Source organism: Schistocerca nitens, chromosome 4, assembly GCF_023898315.1.
Source record: "Schistocerca nitens isolate TAMUIC-IGC-003100 chromosome 4, iqSchNite1.1, whole genome shotgun sequence".
Lineage (NCBI taxonomy): Eukaryota > Metazoa > Arthropoda > Insecta > Orthoptera > Acrididae > Schistocerca > Schistocerca nitens.
This window is the reverse complement of record NC_064617.1, coordinates 63,849,911-63,872,654: the sequence shown is the minus strand read 5'-3', so window position 1 is coordinate 63,872,654 and position 22,744 is coordinate 63,849,911. Positions and strand designations below refer to the sequence as shown.

The window sequence follows — 22,744 nt, the reverse complement described above, 5'->3', positions numbered from 1 at the left end:
GCTCTCCATGCTAATCTATCCTGTGCAAGCTCCTTCATCTCCCAGTACCTACTGCAACCTACATCCTTCTGAATCTGCTTAGTGTATTCATCTCTTGGCCTCCCTCTACGATTTTTACCCTCCACACTGCCCTCCCATATGAAATTGGTGATCCCTTGATGCCTCAGAATGTGTCCTACCAACTGATCTCTTCTTCTAGTCAGTTTCTGCCATAGATTCCTCCCCAATTCTTTTCTCATTGGTTACAGGATCTACCAATCTAATCTTCAGCATTCTTCTGTAGCACCACAGTTCCCAAGCTTCTACTCTCTTCGTGTCCAAACTATTTATCATACATGTTTCACTTCCACACGTGACTTCACTCGATACAAATACTTTCAGAAACGACTTCCTGACACTTAAATCTATACTCGATTTTAACAAATTTCTCTTCTTCAGAAACGCTTTCCTTGCCATTGCCAGTCTACATTTTATATCCTCTCTACTTCGACCATCATCAGTTATTTTGCTCCACAAATAGCAAAACTCCTTTACTACTTTAAGTGTCTCATTTCCTAATATAATTCCCTCAGCATCACCCGATTTATTTCGACTACATTCTTTATCCTCGTTTTGCTTTTGTTGATGTTCATCTTATATCCTCCTTTCAAGACACTGTCCATTCCGTTCAACTGCCCTTCCAAATCCTTTGCTCTCTGACAGAATTACAATATCATCGGCGAACCTCAAAGTTTTTATTACTTCTCCATGGATTTTAATACCTACTCCAAATTATTCTTTTGTTTCCTTAACTGCTTGCTCAATGTACAGATTGAATAACATCGGGGAGAGGCTACAGCCCTGTCTCGCTCCCTTCCCAACCACTGCTTCCCTTTCATGGCCCTCAACTCTTATAACTGCCATCTGGTTTCTGTACAAATTGTAAATAGCCATTCGCTCCCTGTATTTTACCCCTGCCACCTTTGGAATTTGAAAGAGAGTATTCCAGTCAACATTGTCAAAAGCTTTCTCTAAGTCTACAAATGCTAGAAATGTAGGTTTGCCTTTTCTTAATCTTTCTTCTAAGATAAATAGTAAGGTCAGTATTGCCTCACGTGTTCCAACATTTCTACGGAATCCAAACTGATCTTCCACGAGGTCGGCTTCTACCAGTTTTTCCATTCGTCTGTAAAGAATTGGCGTTAGTATTTTGCAGCCGTGATTTATTAAACTGACATTGCGGTAATTTTCACATCTGTCAACGCCTGCTTTCTTTGGCATTGGAATTATGATATTCTTCTTGAAGTCTGAGGGTATTTCGCCTGTCTCATACATCTTGCTCACCAGATGGTAGAGTTTTTTCAGGACTGGCTCTCCCAAGGCCATCAGTAGTTCTAATGGAATGTTGTCTACTCCCGGGGCCTTGTTTCGACTCAGGTCTTTCAGTGCTCTGTCAAACACTTCACGCAGTATCGTATCTCCCATTTCATCTTCATCTACATCCTCTTCCGTTTCCATAATATTGCCCTCCAGTACATCGCCCTGGTATAGACCCTCTATATACTCCTTCCACCTTTCTGCTGTGCCCCCTTTGCTTGGAACTGGGTTTCCATCTGAGCTCTTGATATTCATACAAGTGGCTCTCTTTTCTCCAAATGTCTCTTTAATTTTCCTGTAGGCAGTATCTATCTTACCCCTAGTGAGACAAGCCTCTACATCGTTACATTTGTCCTCTAGCCATCCCTGCTTAGCCATTTCGCACTTCCTGTTGATCTCATATTTGAGACGTTTGTATTCCTTTTTGCCTGCTTCATTTACTGCATTTTTATATTTTCTCCTTTCATCAATTAAATTCTATATTCTTCTGTTACCCAAGGATTTCTACTAGCCCTCGTCTTTTTACCTATTTGATCCTCTGCTGCCTTCACTACTTCATCCCTCAGAGCTACCCATTCGTCTTCTACTGTATTTCTTTCCCCCATTCCTGTCAATTGTTCCCTTATGCTGTCCCTGAAACTCTGTACAACCTCTGGTTTAGTCAGTTTATCCAGGTCCCATCTCCTTAAATTCCAACCTTTTTGCAATTCTTCAGTTTTAATCTACAGTTCATAACCAATAGATTGTGGTCAGAATCCACATCTGCCCCAGGAAATGTCTTACAATTTAAAACCTGGTTCCTAAATCTCTGTCTTACCATTATATAATCTATCTGAAACCTGTCAGTATCTCCTGGCTTCTTCCATGTATACAGCCTCCTTTCATGATTCTTGAACCAAGTGTTAGCTATGATTAAGTTATGCTCTGTGCAAAATTCTACAAGGCGGCTTCCTCTTTCATTCCTTCCCCCCCAATCCATATTCACCTACTATGTTTCCTTCTCTCCCTTTTCCTACTGACGAATTCCAGTCACCCATGACTATTAAATTTTCGTCTCCTTTCACTAGCTGAATAATTTCTTTTATCTCGTCATACATTTCATCTATTTCTTCATCATCTGCAGAGCTAGTTGGCATATAAACTTGAACTACTGTAGTAGGCATGGGCTTCGTGTCTATCTTGGCCACTATAATACGTTCACTATGCTGTTTGTAGTAGCTTAGCCGCACTCCTATTTTTTTATTCATTATTAAACCTACTCCTGCATTACCCCTATTTGATTTTGTATTTATAACCCTGTATTCACCTGACCAGAAGTCTTGTTCTTCCTGCCACCGACATTCACTAATTCCCACTATATCTAACTTTAACCTATCCATTTCCCTTTTTAAATTTTCTAACCTACCTGCGCGATTAAGGGATCTGACATTCCACGCTCCGATCCGTAGAATGCCAGTTTATGACGAATCTTATTTACTTGCCGACAGGTATGCAGGCCCACGTGATAGGAGCCGCTGACCTGAGTGCCCTACCGGCAGGCAAGATCCTGCCGCAGTACCTGCAAGACCTCGGCTACGTCACCAGGGCGATCGGCAAGTGGCACCTGGGCCATCACGCCAAGAACTACACTCCGGCATACCGCGGGTTCGACACACACTTCGGCTACTGGAATGGCATGGTCGGCTACTACGACTTCGTAGTTCAGTCTGGCGTAAGATCCATCTTACTATTACCATTACTATTACAGCTCTGCCACGAATTTTTATCATATACTGATAAAAATCTATCGAGTTCCGTTCCCGTCAAGTGGTTTGAGCTTTCGATCACTTGTTTTACGACTCTATCCCGTTATCCATTTGCCCATTTATCCCTTTGACTGCAGTTGACGAGTTTACTCGTCATGCTGCGTGCCGCTCCCTGGGTGCCAATGACGAGTATAGTCGCAGCCGCCGGTTTTGCCCTGAGCGCTGTTGACGAGTTAAGTCGCACCCGCTTGCCGGCCCCTGATCGCTGGCGACGAGTATAGGCGCGCCGCTGCCTCAGTGCTGATGACGAGATAACTGGGACAGCGGACTTCCCGTCCCATGTCTCAGTAGCCTTTCGCAGTTCTGGCAGCTAGCTTGTGTGTTGCGAGCCTAGGCTTCGCACTACAGTTCACTGTTACATCAGTGTTCTTCTCGTATATGTTTCTTGGATTGTAATTCACTGCCTGTTTTTTGAATGATGTTCTGCTGCCGCTGATTTCTTAGGATACCGTACGCGGTTTGATGGTTGGTTGAGTTGGGGAATGGGACCAAACAGGGAGGTCTTCGGTCCCATCGGATTAGGGAAGGATGGGAAAGGAAGTCGGTCATGTCCTTACAAAGGAACCATCCCGGCATTTGCGTGAATCGATTTAGGGAAATCACGCAAAACCTAAATCAGGATGGTCGGAGGCGTGTTTCAACCGTCGTCCTCCCAAATGCGAGTCTTTGGTGGTAATATGTCCTGTGCTCTATACGGCTATGTTGAATTGTGCGCGTATTCTGCTCGGCGTAAGAGTCTCCACATCCGCGCGTGATTGTCTATACTCCTGCGTTCTGAGACTTACGTGATCTTTCACAGGTCTCATAAGTTCTTGCAAGAGACCTGAAACCGAATCGACTTTACGCCCCTTTAGGGGTCGGCTAATCTTTCCGATTACTCAGTCACAAACCGTAATCACGAAAGATTCCTTGAAGTCTTTGGTGAAATGGGTGACAGGATTTTCTGTTCTCTGCGTTTTCTTGGATCCTTTTCGCAAATGGTTTAGTCCTTGGATAGGTTTTCTGGCTCTAAAGTGCCTCCCGCCCGGTGCACCAAAGGGCTCAGAACAGAACGTTGCTGTGCTAGGCGGTGGTAGAGGGTAACTCGCAATATCAGTCCGCGTGGGTGGCTTTCCAGACGGGCCTACATGGTTGAAAGGCTCTTTTCCGAGTGCAGTTGCTGTTATGTTACGTTCTTTGTTATTGGTAACGGAGGAACATTAACAATTTTATAAACCCGCACAAGGCATAATTGCACACAGTCAGGTCCAGTGACCTTGGAGGCCAGTAATGTAAGGCTGAATCATTTGGTCCAGTGCAACCGATCCATCGTTTAGTAATCCTTTGGTTTAAAAATTCCGGTACTTCCAGATGCCAGTGTGGCGCTTCCCGATCCTGATGGTAAATGAAGTCGTTCGAATCAGTCTCCAACTATGGGAAAAGAAAGTTCTCAAGCTTATCGTCATATGTGCTGCCTGTAACAGTGATCTCACCAAAGAGAACTGGACCATACACATTTTCCCGTGAAACTCCACAACACACATTAAATTTTGAAGAATCTCATGTTTCTAAGCTTCAGGTGGTTGTTCCATTCCCGATATTCTCACGTTGTGACGGTTCACTTTTCAGTTGAAATGGAATGTTGCCTCGTCACTAAAGACTAAGCGTGGAAGAAAGGTTCAAATTGTTCAAATGGCTCTGAGCACTATGGGACTAAACATCTGAGGTCATCAGTCCCCTAGAACATAGAACTACTGAAACCTAACTAGCCTAAGGACATCACCAGCATTCGAACCTGCGACCACAGCAGTCGCGCTGTTCCAGACTGAAGCGCCTAGAACCGCTCGGTCACAATAGCCACAAGAAGAAAAGTGTCATCCTTCGTCTTGCCAAGAACGAAATTTCATAGCTCCACACATTGTTTGTCACCTTCACGAAGAGCTTGCAGTAGGTGAATTTTGTATGGTTTCACGTATAAACTTCGACGCAACACACCGCAGACGGATATCAGGCGCATGCTGAGCTGTCGAGCTTCACGGCAAAGGGATTTCTGCGGACTCCATGTGAAACTATGATGGATGCGTTCGACGTCTGTGTCAGGCAGTCGGTGACGGGCCGGCGATTTGCCTTTACGCAAACAACCTGCTTATAGAAATTGTTCATGCCATCGTCTAATGCTCTGTGCAGTACGAGGATCCACACCATACCTAGTGCGAAAGTCACGCTGAACAGTTATTACTGACCCACACTGTACAAAACGTGGAATACAAAACGCTTTCTGTTTTCACGACACCATTTTTACTAGAACAGAACTGGGTGCACACTGATGATACCTAGCAGGAACCCTGTAAAACTTGAGAGCAAATATCATGATAGTCACGATTTTTTTAAATCGGATGATTCTTTTTGATACACCCTGTGTTACGTATTGTGAATAACGCCATTCATATCATTTTTTGATCGAGGATTAACTTTGACTTTCCAAGCTTGACCTTGAAAATTTAATTACAAATAAGAAATAGTCAAACAACCTCTCACATTCAGTAGAAGTTCTTTGTCATTATATGAGCTCTTAAATGCCATATTAATGACACAATGTGATTAGTGATGAAAGGAATATAGATTAAAAACTAAGGGTTGGCGGGACTCGAGCCGTCGCTTCGTCCGTGACCCTCTTAGAATGCGCAAACGCTAACCATTTGACCACAACTCCTTGAAACTGCCTGCACCTTGGCACAAATTCATTAGGTACATAAGAGACACGTAGAACTTTTCTTGTTGTTTACTCGGAATTGCCAGAGTAGTCCAGCTTACTTCTTCTTTCTATAACGGCCTACTGAAGGTGTAGAAAGTTTGAGGTAAATCCGTGACCCCAACGTCCTGGTCTCCCCTTATAAGTTGAAACTCTAGCAAGTCCCATTCATTTGTTTAAATTCACGATATGAGAACTGCAAGTCAGTTCCACGTCAAAATAATAACCCTTTCATTAAAGAAACTGTGTTCTCGTTGTTGCTGAGGGTGGCGGTGTAGGATTACTTGATGTGTTGACCTTGCTTTTAGCGGTATGTCTTACTTACCACATTCATCCGAACTTGCAGGATATGAACGGCTACGACATGCGCGACAACATGACGACGGCGTGGCAGTACTCCGGCCAGTACGTGACGGACGTGTTGACGCAGGAGGCCGAGAGGCTCATCGGCGACCACGACACGCAGAGGCCGCTCTTCCTCTACTTTGCCCACCTCGCCTGCCACTGTGGGAACGAAGCCAACTTGCTGGACGCGCCTCAGGAGGTCGTCAACAGATTGAATTACATCTCCGACCCCAACCGCCGCCTCCTAGCAGGTACAGTATGCTACTATTACCTCAAACACGTTACTTCTCGCTGTATAAAAGTCATTTTGTACTGTCACTATTCTCTGACTTTTAGCAATGCTTACAATTGAATTACTCCAGCCGTAACGGCTAAAACGAGATGGTATTGATGTTAACATATGGAGATGTACATGAAGAGTGGAAAAATCAAACGTTCTAAGGGTCAAATCTGAATAATAATTTTGTCTCGGAACTCTTCCATTTGGTGCGTCTCTCCATTCAAAAGAAGAGTATGGGAATTGTGAGTCCGCCTTGATGCAAAAACTTTGTTATTTATTTATTTGTTTATTTATTCCCCACATTAGTTTCAGTGGCAAATATCGCCATCAATAGTGGTTTCTCTAAATCTGCAGAAAATAGCATAGTTACAAAACACTTTATAACATTATTACATTTGTACTGTTTGCGTTTTTAGATATTGTTTTCTGCGTATACTTTCATACTACCTTATTTATTATGCATTACAGCATTGTTTTAAGATGAAATGAATTGTGAGGAGAGGGCCTGCCGACGGGTAGACGTGATCGCCTGGTGCAAGACTTTTGAGGTGACGCCACTTCGGCGACTTGCACGTCGGTGAAGATGAGATCATGATGATGGGGACGACACAAACACACAGTCCTTGAGCGGAGAAAATCTGCAATCCAGCAGAGAATCGAACCGGGGCCCCCTGTCATGACAAGCCGGCGCGACGTCCTCGGCTACGGTGGTTGACACGCTTTTAAGGTGCCACTGTTTGCGGCATATTTTTTGTGTTTTTCTGTTGCCGTTTTTCTCGGCATAGGTCTTGTCATCTGCAACTGTGTGGGCGGCTGTTAGTAAACAAACACGATGGTGAGTCAAATGAAAAACTGAAATTTGTAATAACAAATCGAAATTTCGCGCCGATATCCTGTAAGTTGGTAAGCGTGCTACAAACAGCGTGCAGAATGGCCTGTTGGTGGCAGCATAGTGCAGATGCACACATACCGTTGCAGTATCAGTATAAAGGTGACCGCCAAACTTGCGACTTGCACCAGGGAAGAACAGCATTCTGTTATTCGGTTTTTGCGTAGTGAAGTTGTGAACCCTTTTGAAATTCATCGACGAATGAAGGTTCAGTTCGGTGATGCATGTTTGTCACAGCAGCAAGTCTACGAATGGAGTAGGAAGTTCGCAAATGGTGTGACTTCAGTGGAAGATGCTCCTCGTCCAGTTGAGGCACAACGAGTTGTGACTCCACAGAACATTGCAGCAGTTGAAGCCATAGTGAACGAAATCCGTCGAGTGACACTGAATGACATTGCACCATGTTTACAGATTAGTCATAGGCCAGCACACCACATTGTGCTGGATGTGCTCCAGTTTCACAAAGTGTCTTGCAAGTTGGGTGCCACGGCAGCTGACTTCTGAAATGAACGACGTGTTGATGCTTGTGAAGAACTTCTTCGGCGCTTTGAACGAGAAGGTGATGGCTTCCTTGCAAGAATCGTTACTGGGGACGAAACCTAGGTTCACTGCCACCAACCGGAAGCGAAGAGAGCGAGTAGGAATGGCGCCATTCCTCATCACCAAAACCAAAAAATGTTTCGAACAGAACCATCAGCAGGGAAGGTTATGCTGACACTCTTTTGAGACGAAAAAGGCGTCACTTTGGAGCATTACATGCCTAGAGGGACCACTGTCACCAGCGCATCATACACAGATCTCTGAAATCAAATCAAGGCTACGTGGATTGCTATCAGCAGGTGTCCGTTGGCAACATGACAAGGCAAGGCCCCACACTGTCCGTACAACAGTTGCAACAATCACAGACCTGCGTGAGTGTCTTCCTCATCCACCACACTCACCAGACCTTCCCGCCAGTGATTTCCGTATCTTTGCACCACTCAAAGACGCACTGGGAGGAAAGAAGTTCCGTTCTGATGAAGAGGTACGCCACGCGGTGCATGAGTGGTTGCGCCGACTACCAAAAGAATTTTTTTCTAAAGGAATTTATGCACTTTGTAAGCGCTGGAGGACTTGCATTGAGCATGGGAGAGATTATGTCGAAAAGTGATACAGCTTTGTACCTCTTCTGCACAATAAATAATATTTAAAAAATATTTAAGTTTTTCATTTGACTCGCCCTCGTACAAAATTGTGAGCTTACGTGTGTCAGTGTTATACAGTTGGCATTGCGGTAGTGTTCTGGATACTGTATTGGTATGTACTGAGCTGTTACTTAGTTTGTCGCGTAGTCACGTTCGTTGGACTGCTTGCAGATAATTTTATACACATAAAAAGTAAACTTTCCCAATTCATTCATAATCCAAAACAAAACGCCATCTTGCAATTTGTACGTGTCACGAGAAATGTATCGAATATTGCGAGAAGGCTATGAAAATTGTAGCGGCAGTTTTGACAACTTCTGTTTGTTATTTATGTCTCTGTACATGATCGAGGAGTGGTTCTAGTGCGTAAGTGTGGTTTTTGTTCTGTGTCGTGTGTCACTTCTCTCAGAGCGGCGAAGTATGTTTTGCTGCAAAGTGTTGTGTTTTCGTTTATTACGTTTTTCCTTACAGTATAGCCTTTTGTATGTAGTAATTTTCTTCTGTTGTTAGTTGTAGGCATAACCTGTTGCCGTGTTTCAGGGTATGTAGTTCAAGAAACTACTGTTGATGGGGATATTTGTCGCTGGAACTAGTCTACGGAATAAATCAATAAATAAACAACAAAAACTGTTTTCATGAAGGCGGACTCACAATTCTCATATTGGTGTCAAATCTGAAATTTGGTAGAAAAATTCTGTATATGACTTATTTGTATCCAAAAAATGGGGAAGGTGTTCTGATACTACAGAATTGTACCACTCGCCTCTTCGCTGCAATAAATAATTGAACAAGCTACAGTATAAATACTATATTAGAAATATTCTAGGTGGCATTCCAGGGAACTGAAAGTTCCAATAAGAAGACTTTTGTTTGAAGTTAACACTAAAGCACTACCTTTCATTTGTGACAACACAGGTACAGACATATGGAAGTAATGTTTTAGTTAGTAGAACTGCACTCAATAAGTTTTTTTTCTTTTTTCTCCTCAACGGATAAACTTGGCTGGTGTTTCAGATTTAGTATGTTGTGGCATACAATGACCATAGTCTTCCCTTGTTTTGAAGGTGTCGACTTCTTTTCATTCATCTGTTTCAGAATAAGAATTTTTAACATCTATTTCGAATTGATAAACATACTACATTTGGTGACATTATAAAGTTGCATTGGGAAAAATGTTACAGCAAATCAGAGAAGTCTAGTTTATTAGTTAGAATCACACGTAATTGGTTCATATCTTTTCCTGACTCAACAGTCTTGTGTAAACCATGCGGAACAATGGCTCGCTTACCATTCTTCTGCCATGCGCCATTTAACTGTGGACGTTTGAAACAATTCTTCAGGATGTGACACTTTGAACAAATCTATGGATATGCAATAGAGTAGCGAGAACACAACAGCACTGAAACTGCGTTTAGTGATAAAATGACAGAACGTTAGGAATTTCCGCTCTTCATTTGTGCTATCAAACACCAAAACCATTTACCTTAAGAATCGTAAGTTTAAACCAGCTCTTCTCAAGAACATTTTGAATGCCACGAACGAAAAAGAAAATATCAGAAAGAATGTCTTTTCTCTACTTTTTGAGAAAATATGTTGACTATTACAGAGGACATCTATGAACAGATCTATTAAGAAGTAGTTGTTGGAATGTACTCTCTCAAAATTTCAACCATAAACCTCTCCATGAAACAGAACGTTTCTCTTGCTGTATCTCTACGTGGACTTTATTGCGCATCTCTGTAACTCTCTCCAACCGAGTCGAGTAAACGATCCTGCGACGAAACGCGTCGCTCTTCTTTGGCCTTCTTTACCTCTTTTATTAATCTTTCAGGGCGTTGTTTCAAGACCGTTGACACATCCTCAAGAATAGGTTGAATGAGTGTTCTATAAGTCACTTCTTTCGGGGATTAATTTAATATCCTTAAGTTTTTCCACTAACTCTGCGACTTGCACCTACTTTTCCTTCGATTTGCTTTATGTGTTCATTCCACTATAGGTTGCTCTTTATCGTCACTCCTAGGTATTTTACGGTAGTTACTGTTTACAGTGATTTGTTACTAATAATGTATTCTGACAGTAGTGGACCTCTTCAGCCATTCATGCGCAATAGATTACATGTAACACAGAGACGCCCCACGAAGGGGTTATCCGAATTGGACGAAAATCTGTAGATGTGATGTACATGTAAGATTATAATTTTTAAAAGAAATATTCAACAGAAAGATATTCACAAACTGAGCAAGCCAGTAACGCGTTGGTCCATCTCTGGTCTTCATTCGGCTTAACATTGATTGACAGAGTTGTTTCATGTTCCACCGAAGGACGTGACAATCCCTGTGCAACCGGCACGTTAGATTGTTGAAATCCCTAACTGGTAGCAGGACCTTGGCCATAATACTGCAGACGTTTTCAGTTGGGGAGAGATGCGGCGACTTTACTGATGAAAACAGAGTTTGGCAACCACGAAGACAACCGGCAGAAACTCTCGTCGAGGCCGACATTATCTTCCTGGAATGTAAGCACAGGCTGGCTTGCAATAAGGCAACAAAACGGGGTGTAGAGTATCGTCAACGTACCGGTGTGCTTTAAGGGTGCCGTGGATGACTACCAAAGGGGTCCTGCTATGAAGAGAAATGGCATCTTAGGCCATCACTACTGGTTGTCGAGCCGTACGGTGGGCTACAGTGAGAATGTCACGCCACCACTGTCTAGAGCATTTCCAGACACGTTTCAGCTGATCATCGGGAATCAGTTCGAAGCGGAACTCATCACTGAAGTCAATGACATTGCAGGCTATAGACGTGTCTTGAGGCGCCCCAGACGGCGATGGGTTACAAACCTGTCGCCCACCATATGGCCTGACAAATACGAACGATGGACTGTGGTGTCATTTCTTTCCATAGCGGAAACCCTTTAGTCCTCATCTGCGGCACCCTCACAGCACAGCGGTGTGTAGGCGATTCCAACGCCCCGTTTAGTTGCCTTCATGGCAAACCATCCTGGTCTTACATTTAAGCAGGGTGATATTCGCCCGCGCTTGATGGAAATTTCTACTGCTTGTCTTCGTGCTTGCCATATCCTACCTTGGTCTAAAAGTCCGCCGGATCTCTTCCCAGTTCTGAACATTTGGAGCGTCCCATCTCGGGATTTTGACGCTCTAACGTGCAGTGTAAGACGGTCATTCGAATACGACAATCTAGGCTATGGCGACAGTATTACCGAGACGACCACCAACGCTATGGCGGCGAGACATTCGATTGTGAAAACCCAGGCTTTGGATTTGTCACACCCTGATACGGCAACAACGAAGACAGAGGTAGGGCCTGGGCCCCGTGTGTGAACGACCAGCCTACGTCCTCCCAGACAACTATCAAGGTCAGGCGCAGAGCTCAGCGTAAGGACGGTCGCACTTACTGACTACACTCTTCCCACTATGACCATTCAACCTCGGCTAGCAGACCAAGATCATACGATAACCGACGCAGACAGGAAGAGGAGAGACCAACACGTCAGAAGAATCATGTGAACACTGATGTGTCGGCAGCTGGGCCAACACCTTGTAGATAGAGGTGGCTTAAAGGGCACGCGAGACTAACGCAGACGGGCGTGAAGTACTGGAACAGGATACGTAATTAATGCTATGAAGAAAAGAACGGAGCTTCTCATATACTTATTTTTAATGTCTTCTTGTACATCTCTATGGTGAACACAAGTGAGACTCTAATTACAATCACTGTAAGGCTAATGGCGCCTTGCTAGTTCGTAGCCATTAACTTAGCTGAAGGCTATTCTGTCTCTCGGCTAATGAGAGAGAAAGGCTTCGTACGTCTAGTCGCTAGCTCTGTCGTCCGTACAACTGGGCTGAGTTCGAGTCAGTCTCTCGAGACCTGCCTTGTGGTGGCGCTAGGTTTGCGATCACACAGTGGCGACACGCGGGTCCGACATGTACTACAGGACCGCGGCCGATTTAAGCTACCACCTAGCACATGTGGTGTCTGGCTGTGACACCACAAACACGATAACAGGCGTACCCGATATCGGTGACCTATCAAGACACTATGAAGTCAACAGGCGACGACGATGAATACCAGTGCTTTCTAACTGCTCGCTATTGAAGTCGAACAGATAGATTTGTCGACGACACTTCCCGCCACCGCTGCTTCAAGCATTACTTCACCTAGCAAATCTCAAGCAACAAAAACACTGACAGTGATAGGTCCACCCGTCACAACCCAGTATACAGGGAAATGTCTGTCCCTAAACACAGAGTTGAAGAAACATGTCACTGGGCTCATCAGAGTATCTATAAGGGTGACACAATTAAGTACCATTAGAAAGACCAACGACTGTCATGGTGAATCTTCCAACAATCTAAGATCCCTTTCTTAACACTCCACTTGCCAGCGGTCAAGAATCTCAAGGTGATCAATAAAATATAGTCAAAGAATTTGAATTTCCCAAACTTGCTGTTCATCAGTTTAAGTCCAGAGATGACAAAACCAACAACCTTCCAGTATAGCCTGTCTACTGTGCCTCCCTGCCTGCATGTCCAACTAGCGATTCCATAGACAACGTACGCCACAAAATGGATAGAAGAATTGAAACTGAATTCTCCCATGCAAATGAGGGATCCCACAGTGTAGACGGTGTTCGAGATTGTTCCACACCACCAAATACTCTAATTTACCTACCAATTCGGGGAATACATCGTATACAAAATCAACGTCTGCAGCTATACCCTTGCCGTGTTTCTGGACATTGAGAATGCTTATGACAGAACCTGGCGGGAGGGATAAACTGCTCCAACAGTCCAAGAACTGTCAACCACCATGCACTCAGAAAGCGATGTGTGCAAACAGTGAAAGTGATCACCTAGCTACATGGCGCGGCTGCACCGCGTTTCAGTAAACCCTGAGGACCTACATGGCTCTTGCAGACTCTGCAAGAGAGGCTTTCTGCATCCCAGTGTAGCTTGCTGTCCAGGTATCGAGAGGGTGCGTTTCTGGATGAGGTATCGAATGTATTGCTTCCTCCTACTTATACCTTCCGAGGAGATCGCGAATGTAAAATTAGAGAGATTCGAGCACGCACGGAGGCTTTCCGGCAGTTGTTCTTCCCGCGAACCATACGCGACTGGAACAAGAGAGGTAAAGTGCCCTCCGCCACACACCGTTTGGTGGCTTGCGCAATATAAATGTAGATGTAGATGTAGACTAGTAATCAGGGAACGAAAACAGCAAGTCACGAAAGTTGCTGCAGAATCGAATATCTCAACTCCTAAGGATTTTCCAACGCTGCCAGCTCGCCAGATTCGGACCACGACGTCAATTAACTCAACCAGATCACTGACGGGATGTTCAAAGCCGAACACTTCAAATAATGGACAGTCATCATTCGACTTCTCGGAACATCAGGGAATATTTAGCAGTCTCAAGAACTTCAGCATGTCACTGCAGAATGAAAACATCTTCACCATCGTCAAAAATAAACTGCGCAAATTTCCGGCTGCACCTAACACCCTTATGAAATTTACGGTCTTTTGTGATGGGGCCGTGTCGCGCATTATCCACAGCAGTGGCCCATAGATCTTGAAGAACCACCGACTACTCACTTTGCGTATTGAATGCAAACGGCCTTATGCACAAGAAGCTCGATTTGGAACATTTCATTGTTCAGTACCATATCCTTCTCGTCACCGGGTATATTTCCATCGTACCCAATCGGTTAAGCTGAAGGACATGACAGCATACAGGACTGACCGTGCGAACTGTCGTAGGGAGGCAAAACAGCCTTTCTCAAGAAATCCGTCACTCATGCACCAGCCACCCTGCTTCTGCTGTCTACTTTGGAAGCCACAGCGATCACCATCTCGATTTCCTATGGAATCATCCCATTGGTTGTGGTATATATCAGTGCACAGCGGCCGTTTGAGGAGGATGATTTGCAAGCACTCTTCAGCCACTATCTTAACGCTAAACACTACACGTAGAACTCGACACGCAACAACCCACGGGGGGTTCACCTTCACAAACTGGAGCAATAACGTTTGGCCCAGACGACACCATCCACTTTCTGTCGAATCTAGCATGGAATACAGATATTTTGTATATAGCGATGTTAAAGAAATTGAGGCTGTATCTCCGTTTACAAACATTGAACGATTTGATGTCTGACAACCAGCCAGTAGTTGGTGTGATATCAGAGGTTCGCTTCTACCTGCCTACCCCATTGTCAACTATAACCCACAGGGAACAATTTGAGTGGTGGCTTAATACTAATGTTAACCCTACCGCAGATGTCTCTGCAACTGAACAGAAAGATGATGTCATCTCTACTCTCTCAAGGAAAATACGTTGCGCTTCCCAATGGACCTCTGTCACACAAACGACAAACACCATGCCAAGACACTGTTGCACTGTTGCAAGAGTTGAGAACCCTCAAAAATAGAGAGAGGAGATGCTGGCAACGATTCGAAATGGGGCTGACCAGAGAGATACGAAGTGATTCTCAAGGGAGCTGCACAGATAGGTAGTGTAACACAGATAATAACTATCTGAAGATAGCATAGCTGTCATTGAGGTTCAAATATGCAATCGCTGGAGCTAGATGTTCAATCTCTGAAACCATAAACCATCTTCGAGAGCTCTCAAGCTCCAAAAGCCTTTGTCTACTGGTAAAAGTAGGATTTTTTCTTCCGTTCTTGAGGCTAAAAACGGACTAGAACAAATGAGAAACGGTGCGGATCCGGAACGGGCTAGTCAGAGAGCTCAAGACATCAGGGAAGCGGTCCAGCGTAATGACCCGAACATTACAACGGCTGCAGAATCCTGTAAGATCATCAGACACTTTGGGTCGGATTCCGCTTCTGGACCAGGTGGAATTACACCCTCACCTTAAGCACATCCCACGAAAACCTCTTGTGCTCATCACGAGGCTCTTTTATGAGAACAGGCTACTGCCTAGACCCTTGGAAGGTGGCCCGCGTAGTTCTGCTGCCTATAACAGGGAAAGACCCAAGCTATCCCGCCAGTTACCGGCCTATTAGCCTCTTACCGACACTATCAAAAATTTTAGGAGGACTCCTCACGATCTGTTTACGACCTGTCATCATGGAGCATGATGTTATCAGAACGGACCAGTTTGGTTTTCAGCCTTCTCTGACGGGGAACTCCAACTCTTCCAAGGTTAGGTTATGTTAGGTTAGTGGTGTTTAACGTCCCGTCGACAACGAGGTCATTAGAGACGGAGCGCAAGCTCGGGTTAGGGAAAGATTGGGAAGGAAATCGGCCGTGCCCTTTCAAAGGAACCATCCCGGCATTTGCCTGAAACGATTTAGGGAAATCACGGAAAACCTAAATCAGGATGGCTGGAGACGGGATTGAACCGTCGTCCTCCCGAATGCGAGTCCAGTGTGCTAACCACTGCGCCACCTGGCTCGGTAACTCTTCCAAGTCGCGGAATACATCGCATACATAATGAACGTCTCCAGCTATACGGCTGCCGTGTTTCTGGACATTGAGAATGCTTACGACAGAACCTGGCGGGAGGGATAAGCTGCTCCAAATACTTCATGATTTACTTGTGATACCTCACATCATCTTGGCCCAGTCTGCGGACGACACCGCTCTGTTAACTAGCAGCAGACGGATCACTGCAGCAATCGGTCGACTGCAGCGACAAGTAGTGCTAAATGACAAATGGGCCACAGCGAACCACATTTGTACTGACAAGACCACGGCAGTCCTTTTCACTCGCCGAAGGCCTACTAACTTGCGGAACAGGCTCCTACTCCAGAACAACGAATTCTCATGGTCCACTAGAGTAAAGTACTCGTTCGTAAGTTACCCTTTAAACCACATATCCAGGCCAAGAGTGTTATTCATGTATTGCACTAGCTGTTTCCTATTCTGGACAGTGTCCAAATGAATCTATCGACAAACTCCTGCTTTAGAAAGTAATGATACTGCCTCCACTGTTGTACGGTTGCTCAATGTTTGGTATTACCAGCCCCTCAAATGTGAGGCCTCTACAGATAATTCAAAATCAGTGTTTATGTTTTGTCTTGTGTGCTCCTCGGTGGGCCCAGATCTATGACTTACATATTGAAGCTCAACTGCCGATGATCAGAGAACAAATCATGGATACGAAGTGGAAACTATTGGTAAAAATCGATTTGCTACGCCATACAACTCACCACCCCGACTACACTGCCTAGGTAGTCCCTGTACGGTGGCATCGCATAAAGATACCTCGTGACATTCGGAGGGACCCCAGTGACTACCAAATTGTTGTAACCACCACCCCAATAGGGCTCAAGGACCGCGAACCCTAATTCCTAGCTAACACTTAAATAAAATTTACCTTAACCCACTAAATCTATTCGCCCCAGAATTCCAGCTTCAGGGAAGGTAGCACTATGGAAACACCAAACAAACATTGAAAAAATCCCTGTAGCATTCCCTGGGATTACTCAAGAAGTTAACTTTACACTCATCACGTTTCTTCCACTAAGAACGGAGTCTTGAGTTCTATTAGCAACGAACTACTGCATCCAATCGCGAATATGGTTTGATACTCTGTAAGTTTCTGTTTCGGTCAATAAACGACAGTGCGGACCTGTATTTCATAAGTCATTAGTGAACGTAAACATGTAAAATGAACTAGTTTCTTCACTTTAAATCACCAATAGTAGTAGTCACGCACTCTGAAAATGTAGTTGATTGAGTTGCTTTATTAATGCCTGGCAGTAAGTTCCTCGGTAAAGGTTGCGGTCAATGTGTTGTCAGAAATCCTAAACAGTTTCTACTTCTTGTACCTTAGTATTTAGTAATATGTTTCCATATAGTCTGGTGTTGCATGAGAAACACTGACTGCATGTATTGCGGCTTCCCAACATTCAACGGTAATTCAGCGAACAACTTGATGATGTTTTCAAATATTTTACCAATTGCCTTGTAAGCGAGGCGACTAGTAGTATTTTATATTTCTATACTTATATCATCTGCAAAAAGCAATAGGTGAACTAAAATAGAATCTTGTGGTTGCTATGTGATAGACATAGATCTGATACACTTTGCTTCTAATCGTTAAGATACGATAAAAACAAGAATCTCCAGTGTCTACGATTGCATAGTACCTTAAATTTTACATTAGGATGTCTTGGAGGAAATATTGACTGTACATAAATACAGGCTAGTACAGATAAGCAATCGTGACAGGTGATAAACGACCCATATGTTAAAATCATTATTATTCAGTTTTAGTCCTTCTCTTCTTGGCCTAACTTTTGAATGTAAGCCGTCACCCTACTTGCCTAGGGTTTGTTGTGGTGCAGAATTTTTGCACAATATTTACTTCTTTCAAATCCAGTTCGATTAAAAATTTTGTTCATTAATTGATCATCGAATCTGGTCTAACAGATACCTTATCCTTACAAAAGTGGAAAATGGAATGACGTCAATCTGTAATACAAAGATATTGGAAATGTGTTCTGTGGCTTAAAAGAGAAAATAATTACTTGATTCCAGCACATACATGTATCGTGTTACCAGTGTATGAGCTGCATTTCGGGACTAGACAGTGCACAATCTTTCCTTCTGACAGCCGTCGTCTCGAAGATGGATGAATCCGTGGGACGAGTTGTGGCTGCCCTGGAAAAACGAGACATGCTGAACAACTCGATCATTGTGTTCGCGGCCGACAACGGCGCTCCTACAAGTGGAATCCTTCCGAACTGGGGTTCCAACTACCCTCTCAGAGGGGTGAGTAGTCAGACATTCCATTGTGGCACCGATGTGTTTTCTTGTTCCTCCTTTATTGGGAGTCTGATTTTGAAAGGCCGTGAATGAGCACATTGGGAGGTTGAATAACGTCGTAGGAGTTCGGTGATGTAAGAAATATGGTTAGTAATTAATTTCCCACGAATATTCACTTACGTCCTAAAAAGAATAATTATGGTTTCCATATACACGAAAGCTAGTCCCATTTGATATGAGGTCATAAATAGCAGTACAAGCTGCTGACATACACGCAAAAAGTGTGACGACTGTAGCAGCTAATCCCCACTGTCTATTTATCAGATTCTATCCATGATCTCTCAGATGTTTCTTAGGCAAGATGATGATGCTGTCCGTTTCTGTATCTCAGTTTCAGTCAGGTGTTAAATACATTTTCAATTTCTTCTTTGCTTTTTCCTTCCTTTTCCCAACAGGTCAACGAAATTATTATAACATTTTTTAAGCTGTGTGATAGTGGTTAAAAAACTGGCTCATCTGACTTTCTACACATACAGCACCTTCACACAGTTACTTCATTTATTTGTTTAATTTATTAGAAAAATAAACCCATTGATGCTCTTCAGCAAAATATTTTACAATGATTAGTAGGAGTATATTATGGATTAATTACAGGAACTTTCCTCATGCGTCAATGCGCTTAGAGATAATATTGTGGAGTAACAAAAATACGCGCATATCAACAATGACAGGTAACAATTTTAATTCGGCATGGTTCATTATTTGTCTTAATATCCAGTTTCTCCCAAGTTTGGTGGAAGTGCTCAGTGTTATTGCAACATGCTGTCATAATGAAATTAAATTGGAATAAATTATGAGTTCCTTTTTCAGCTGAGTCATAGGATTTCTTACTTTCTCTGTTAGGCTAAGCTTCTATTTTATTTTTGTCGAAGTGGTGTCAGACTGGCCATATCTACTTCTTGACACAATCCCATTTATCTTGACCACCCTAAATAACTGTTTGTCCAGATGGAAATTACAAAATCTTTCGAGTAAATGTTCTTTAGCTGTCAGGGGGACATCAGTGAGCACGATTGCCTTCGTTGTAGCTTTGTTTTTTACAGAGATATGACCAGCGGTACGACTTTGTAAATGGCACCCAGTATTTTTATTCGGCAATTCATTTCCTCTCCTAAAGACCTCTTCAAAAATGTATCACACTGTACCATTCACTGAAACACAACCTTATTTATTACACAACACAACATTGACGTTGACGCTCCCAGCGCTTAGTGCAGGTACTCGGGGTAATGGAACACATCCACGTGCTGACGTTTACAGAGGACATATGTAAACATAAGAAGAATGCACATCCGTCGTTCCGTCAACCATGAGTTGTGTGAGTAGAATGTACATCAACAAACGTGCTGACGTTTACAGAGGACAAATGTAAACATAAGAAGAATGCACATCCGTCGTTCCGTCAACCATGAATTGTGTGAGTAGAATGTACACCAACAAAGAGAAGTTAGAAGTGTTTCTCGTCTATGGGGAATATAAGTTAGCAGAACAGTAATTGCAATACTGTTTTCCTATGTACGGGTACATTTAGTACAGTAGTTTAGTCCTTTGAAATACTGTTGTGTAGAGTAGGCATACAGTAAAGGCTGTCCTTCTTACAAACTGCATCGACATAACTTTTCTTTTATTGTTGTTGTTGTTGAAGGTAGGCCAATTGCTACGCAGGCAGCGGAACTGTACAGAGAGCGATATCCTGACAAGAACCCATCTTCCCGACGGATGTTTTCTTCTCTTGTAGCGACGCTTCCGGAAACGGGAAGTTTCAATCCACGACAACGCAATCGTCGTAGAACTCCCACAGACGAAGCTGCAGAAGTTACTGTTCTGGCTTCCGTTGCTATGAATCGACATGTGAGCACGACAGCTCGAACACGAGATTAGCATTCCTAAAACCAGTCTACATCGTATTCTTACACGTCACCTGTTCCATCCTTAGCATGTACAACTACATCAGGAATTGCGTGGGAATGATTTCCTGAATCGTGTACAGTTCTGTCAGTGAGCACATCAGCAAACCCTTGCCAACCCAAACTTCTTCTACAATGTCCTATTTATCGATGAATTTTCCTTCTCAAACAAAGGACAGGTAAATACAAGGAACATACATTATTGGTTCAGCGACAACCCACGATGGCTTAGACAGGTGGAACATCACTGTCAATTGACTGTTAACGTCTGGTGTGGGATTCTTGGTACTACAATTATAAGCCATTATTTCATCAATGGTAGTCTAAGCGACACAGAGTATGCCAACTTCCTCAAACGAATTCTTCCTCCTCTTCTGGATGAAGTGCCGCTAAGAACGAGAATGCTTATGTGGTATCAAAACGATGGAGCTCTAGCACATAATACCTTGCGTGCACATCGTGTTCTGAACCGAAGGTATCCTGCGAGATGGGTTGGTGGAGGAGGAAGAGTTACCTGGTCTGCTAGGTCTCCTGATTTAAAACCTCTGGACGTTTTTCTTTGGGGATGCATTAGACGATGTCTATGGCGATATTCCAACAACTCCAGGGGACATGCTGGAACGTATCGTGCTTGCTTGTAATTCTCTTCAGCAGGCAACACTGGAAGCAGTAAGCAATTCTTTCATTCAATGAGTACACTAGTGCATCAATGTCCAGGGTCACCACTTTGAGCACCTTTGAATATTCTACTCCTGGGCAATCGTACAGGAGACTCACAGTTAATTTTGTGTTATGCTTTTACTTGGCTTTCATTTGTTTTCTGACAACTCCAGCAAGTGGGCGAGTTTGTGATCGCAGGCTCAATGTTGTGTTATGTAATTAATAACGTTGTGTTTCAGTGAATGGTACACTGTGATAAATTTTTGAACAGGTCTTTAGGAGAGGAAATGAATTACCGAATAAAAATACAGGGTGGCATTAAAAAAGTCCTACCGCTGCTTCCAGCGTTGCCTGCTGAAGAGAATTACAAGCAAGCACGATACGTTCCTGCGTGTCCTATAGAGTTGTCGGAGTATCGTGATAGACATCGTCTTTAATGCATCCCCAAAGAAAAACGTCCAGACGTTTTAAATCAGGAGACCTAGCAGGCCAAGTAACTCTTCCTCCTCCACCAATCCATCTGGGCCGGCCGCGGAGGTCTCGCGGTTCTAGGCGCGCAGTCCGGAACCGTGCGACTGCTACGGTCGCAGGTTCGAATCCTCCCTCGGGCATGGAGGTGTGTGATGTCCTTAGGTTAGTTAGGTTTAAGTGGTTCTAAGTTCTAGGGGACTGATGACCACAGCAGTTGAGTCCCATAGTGCTCAGAGCCATTTGAACCATTTGAATCCATCTGGAACGATACCTTCGGTTCAGAACACGACGTGCACGAAAGGCATTATGTGCTGCACATCCATCGTGTTGATACCACATAAGCATTCGGGTTCTCAGCGGCACTTCATCCAGAAGGGGAGGAAGACTTCGTCTGAGGAAGTTGACATACGCTGTGCCGCTTAGACTACCATAGATGAAGTAAGGGCCAATAATTGTAGTACCAAGAATCCCACACCAGACATTAACTGTCCATTGACGCTGATGTTCCACCTGTCTAAGCCATCGAGGGTTGTCACTGGACCAATAATGCATGTTCCTTGTATTTACCTGCCCCTACCGCTGTTCAGTTCTTTGTAAAAAGAAGTCTACAACGAAGGCAATCATGCTGATTGATGTCCCCCTGACGGCTAAAAAACATTTGCTTGAAACATTTGTAATTTGCATCTGGACAAACAGTTATTTAGGGTTGTTAAGATAAATGGGACACCCTGTATATATAGGGTGAAGAAAAGTTCGTGTGCACAAACCTGAAATCGTTAATGTATGTTACTAGCAGGTTAGGCAGAGAGAACATATTATATTTAAGACGTAATTCACTTACAACGTTTGACATATAGACAACACGAAGAACATGACATAAGGTAAGCAGTGCAGTCTCGCTGGCCGAAAAACTGAAATCGGTAAAATTATCTTTCCGCATTGCTTTCCATTACAGTGTACGTTAAACACCGAATTTTAGCCAATCTAAAATCTAAAATTACAGAAAGGAACATTCCGGACCTCCTTTTAACGTAGCACGAATGTCCAACGCACAGCACACATTTTATTAAATCTATAGTTTAGTCGAAATAAGTCGGGTGATGCTGAGGGAATTAGATTAGGAAATGAGACACTTAAAGTAGTAAAGGAATTTTACTATTTCGGGAGCAAAATAACTGATGATGGTCGAAGTAGAGAAGATATAAAATGTAGATTGGCATTGGCAAGGAAAGCGTTACTGAAGAAGAGAAATTTGTTAACATCGAATATAGATGTAAGTGTCAGGAAGTCTTTTCTGAAAG

The 22,744-nt window shown here is 43.6% G+C and overlaps 1 protein-coding gene across 1 annotated transcript in view; it reads left to right on the top strand.

Annotated features, from left to right (window-relative positions):
- The window catches only part of LOC126251447 (uncharacterized), a 516,817-nt gene that overhangs the window by 463,408 nt on the left and 30,665 nt on the right, over positions 1-22,744 (top strand). Inside the window, exons 11-13 of the mRNA XM_049951875.1 lie at positions 2,844-3,067; positions 6,239-6,488; positions 18,194-18,351. Coding sequence (XP_049807832.1) covers positions 2,844-3,067; positions 6,239-6,488; positions 18,194-18,351 — 632 coding nt within the window. The remainder of the gene's footprint in view (positions 1-2,843; positions 3,068-6,238; positions 6,489-18,193; positions 18,352-22,744) is intronic.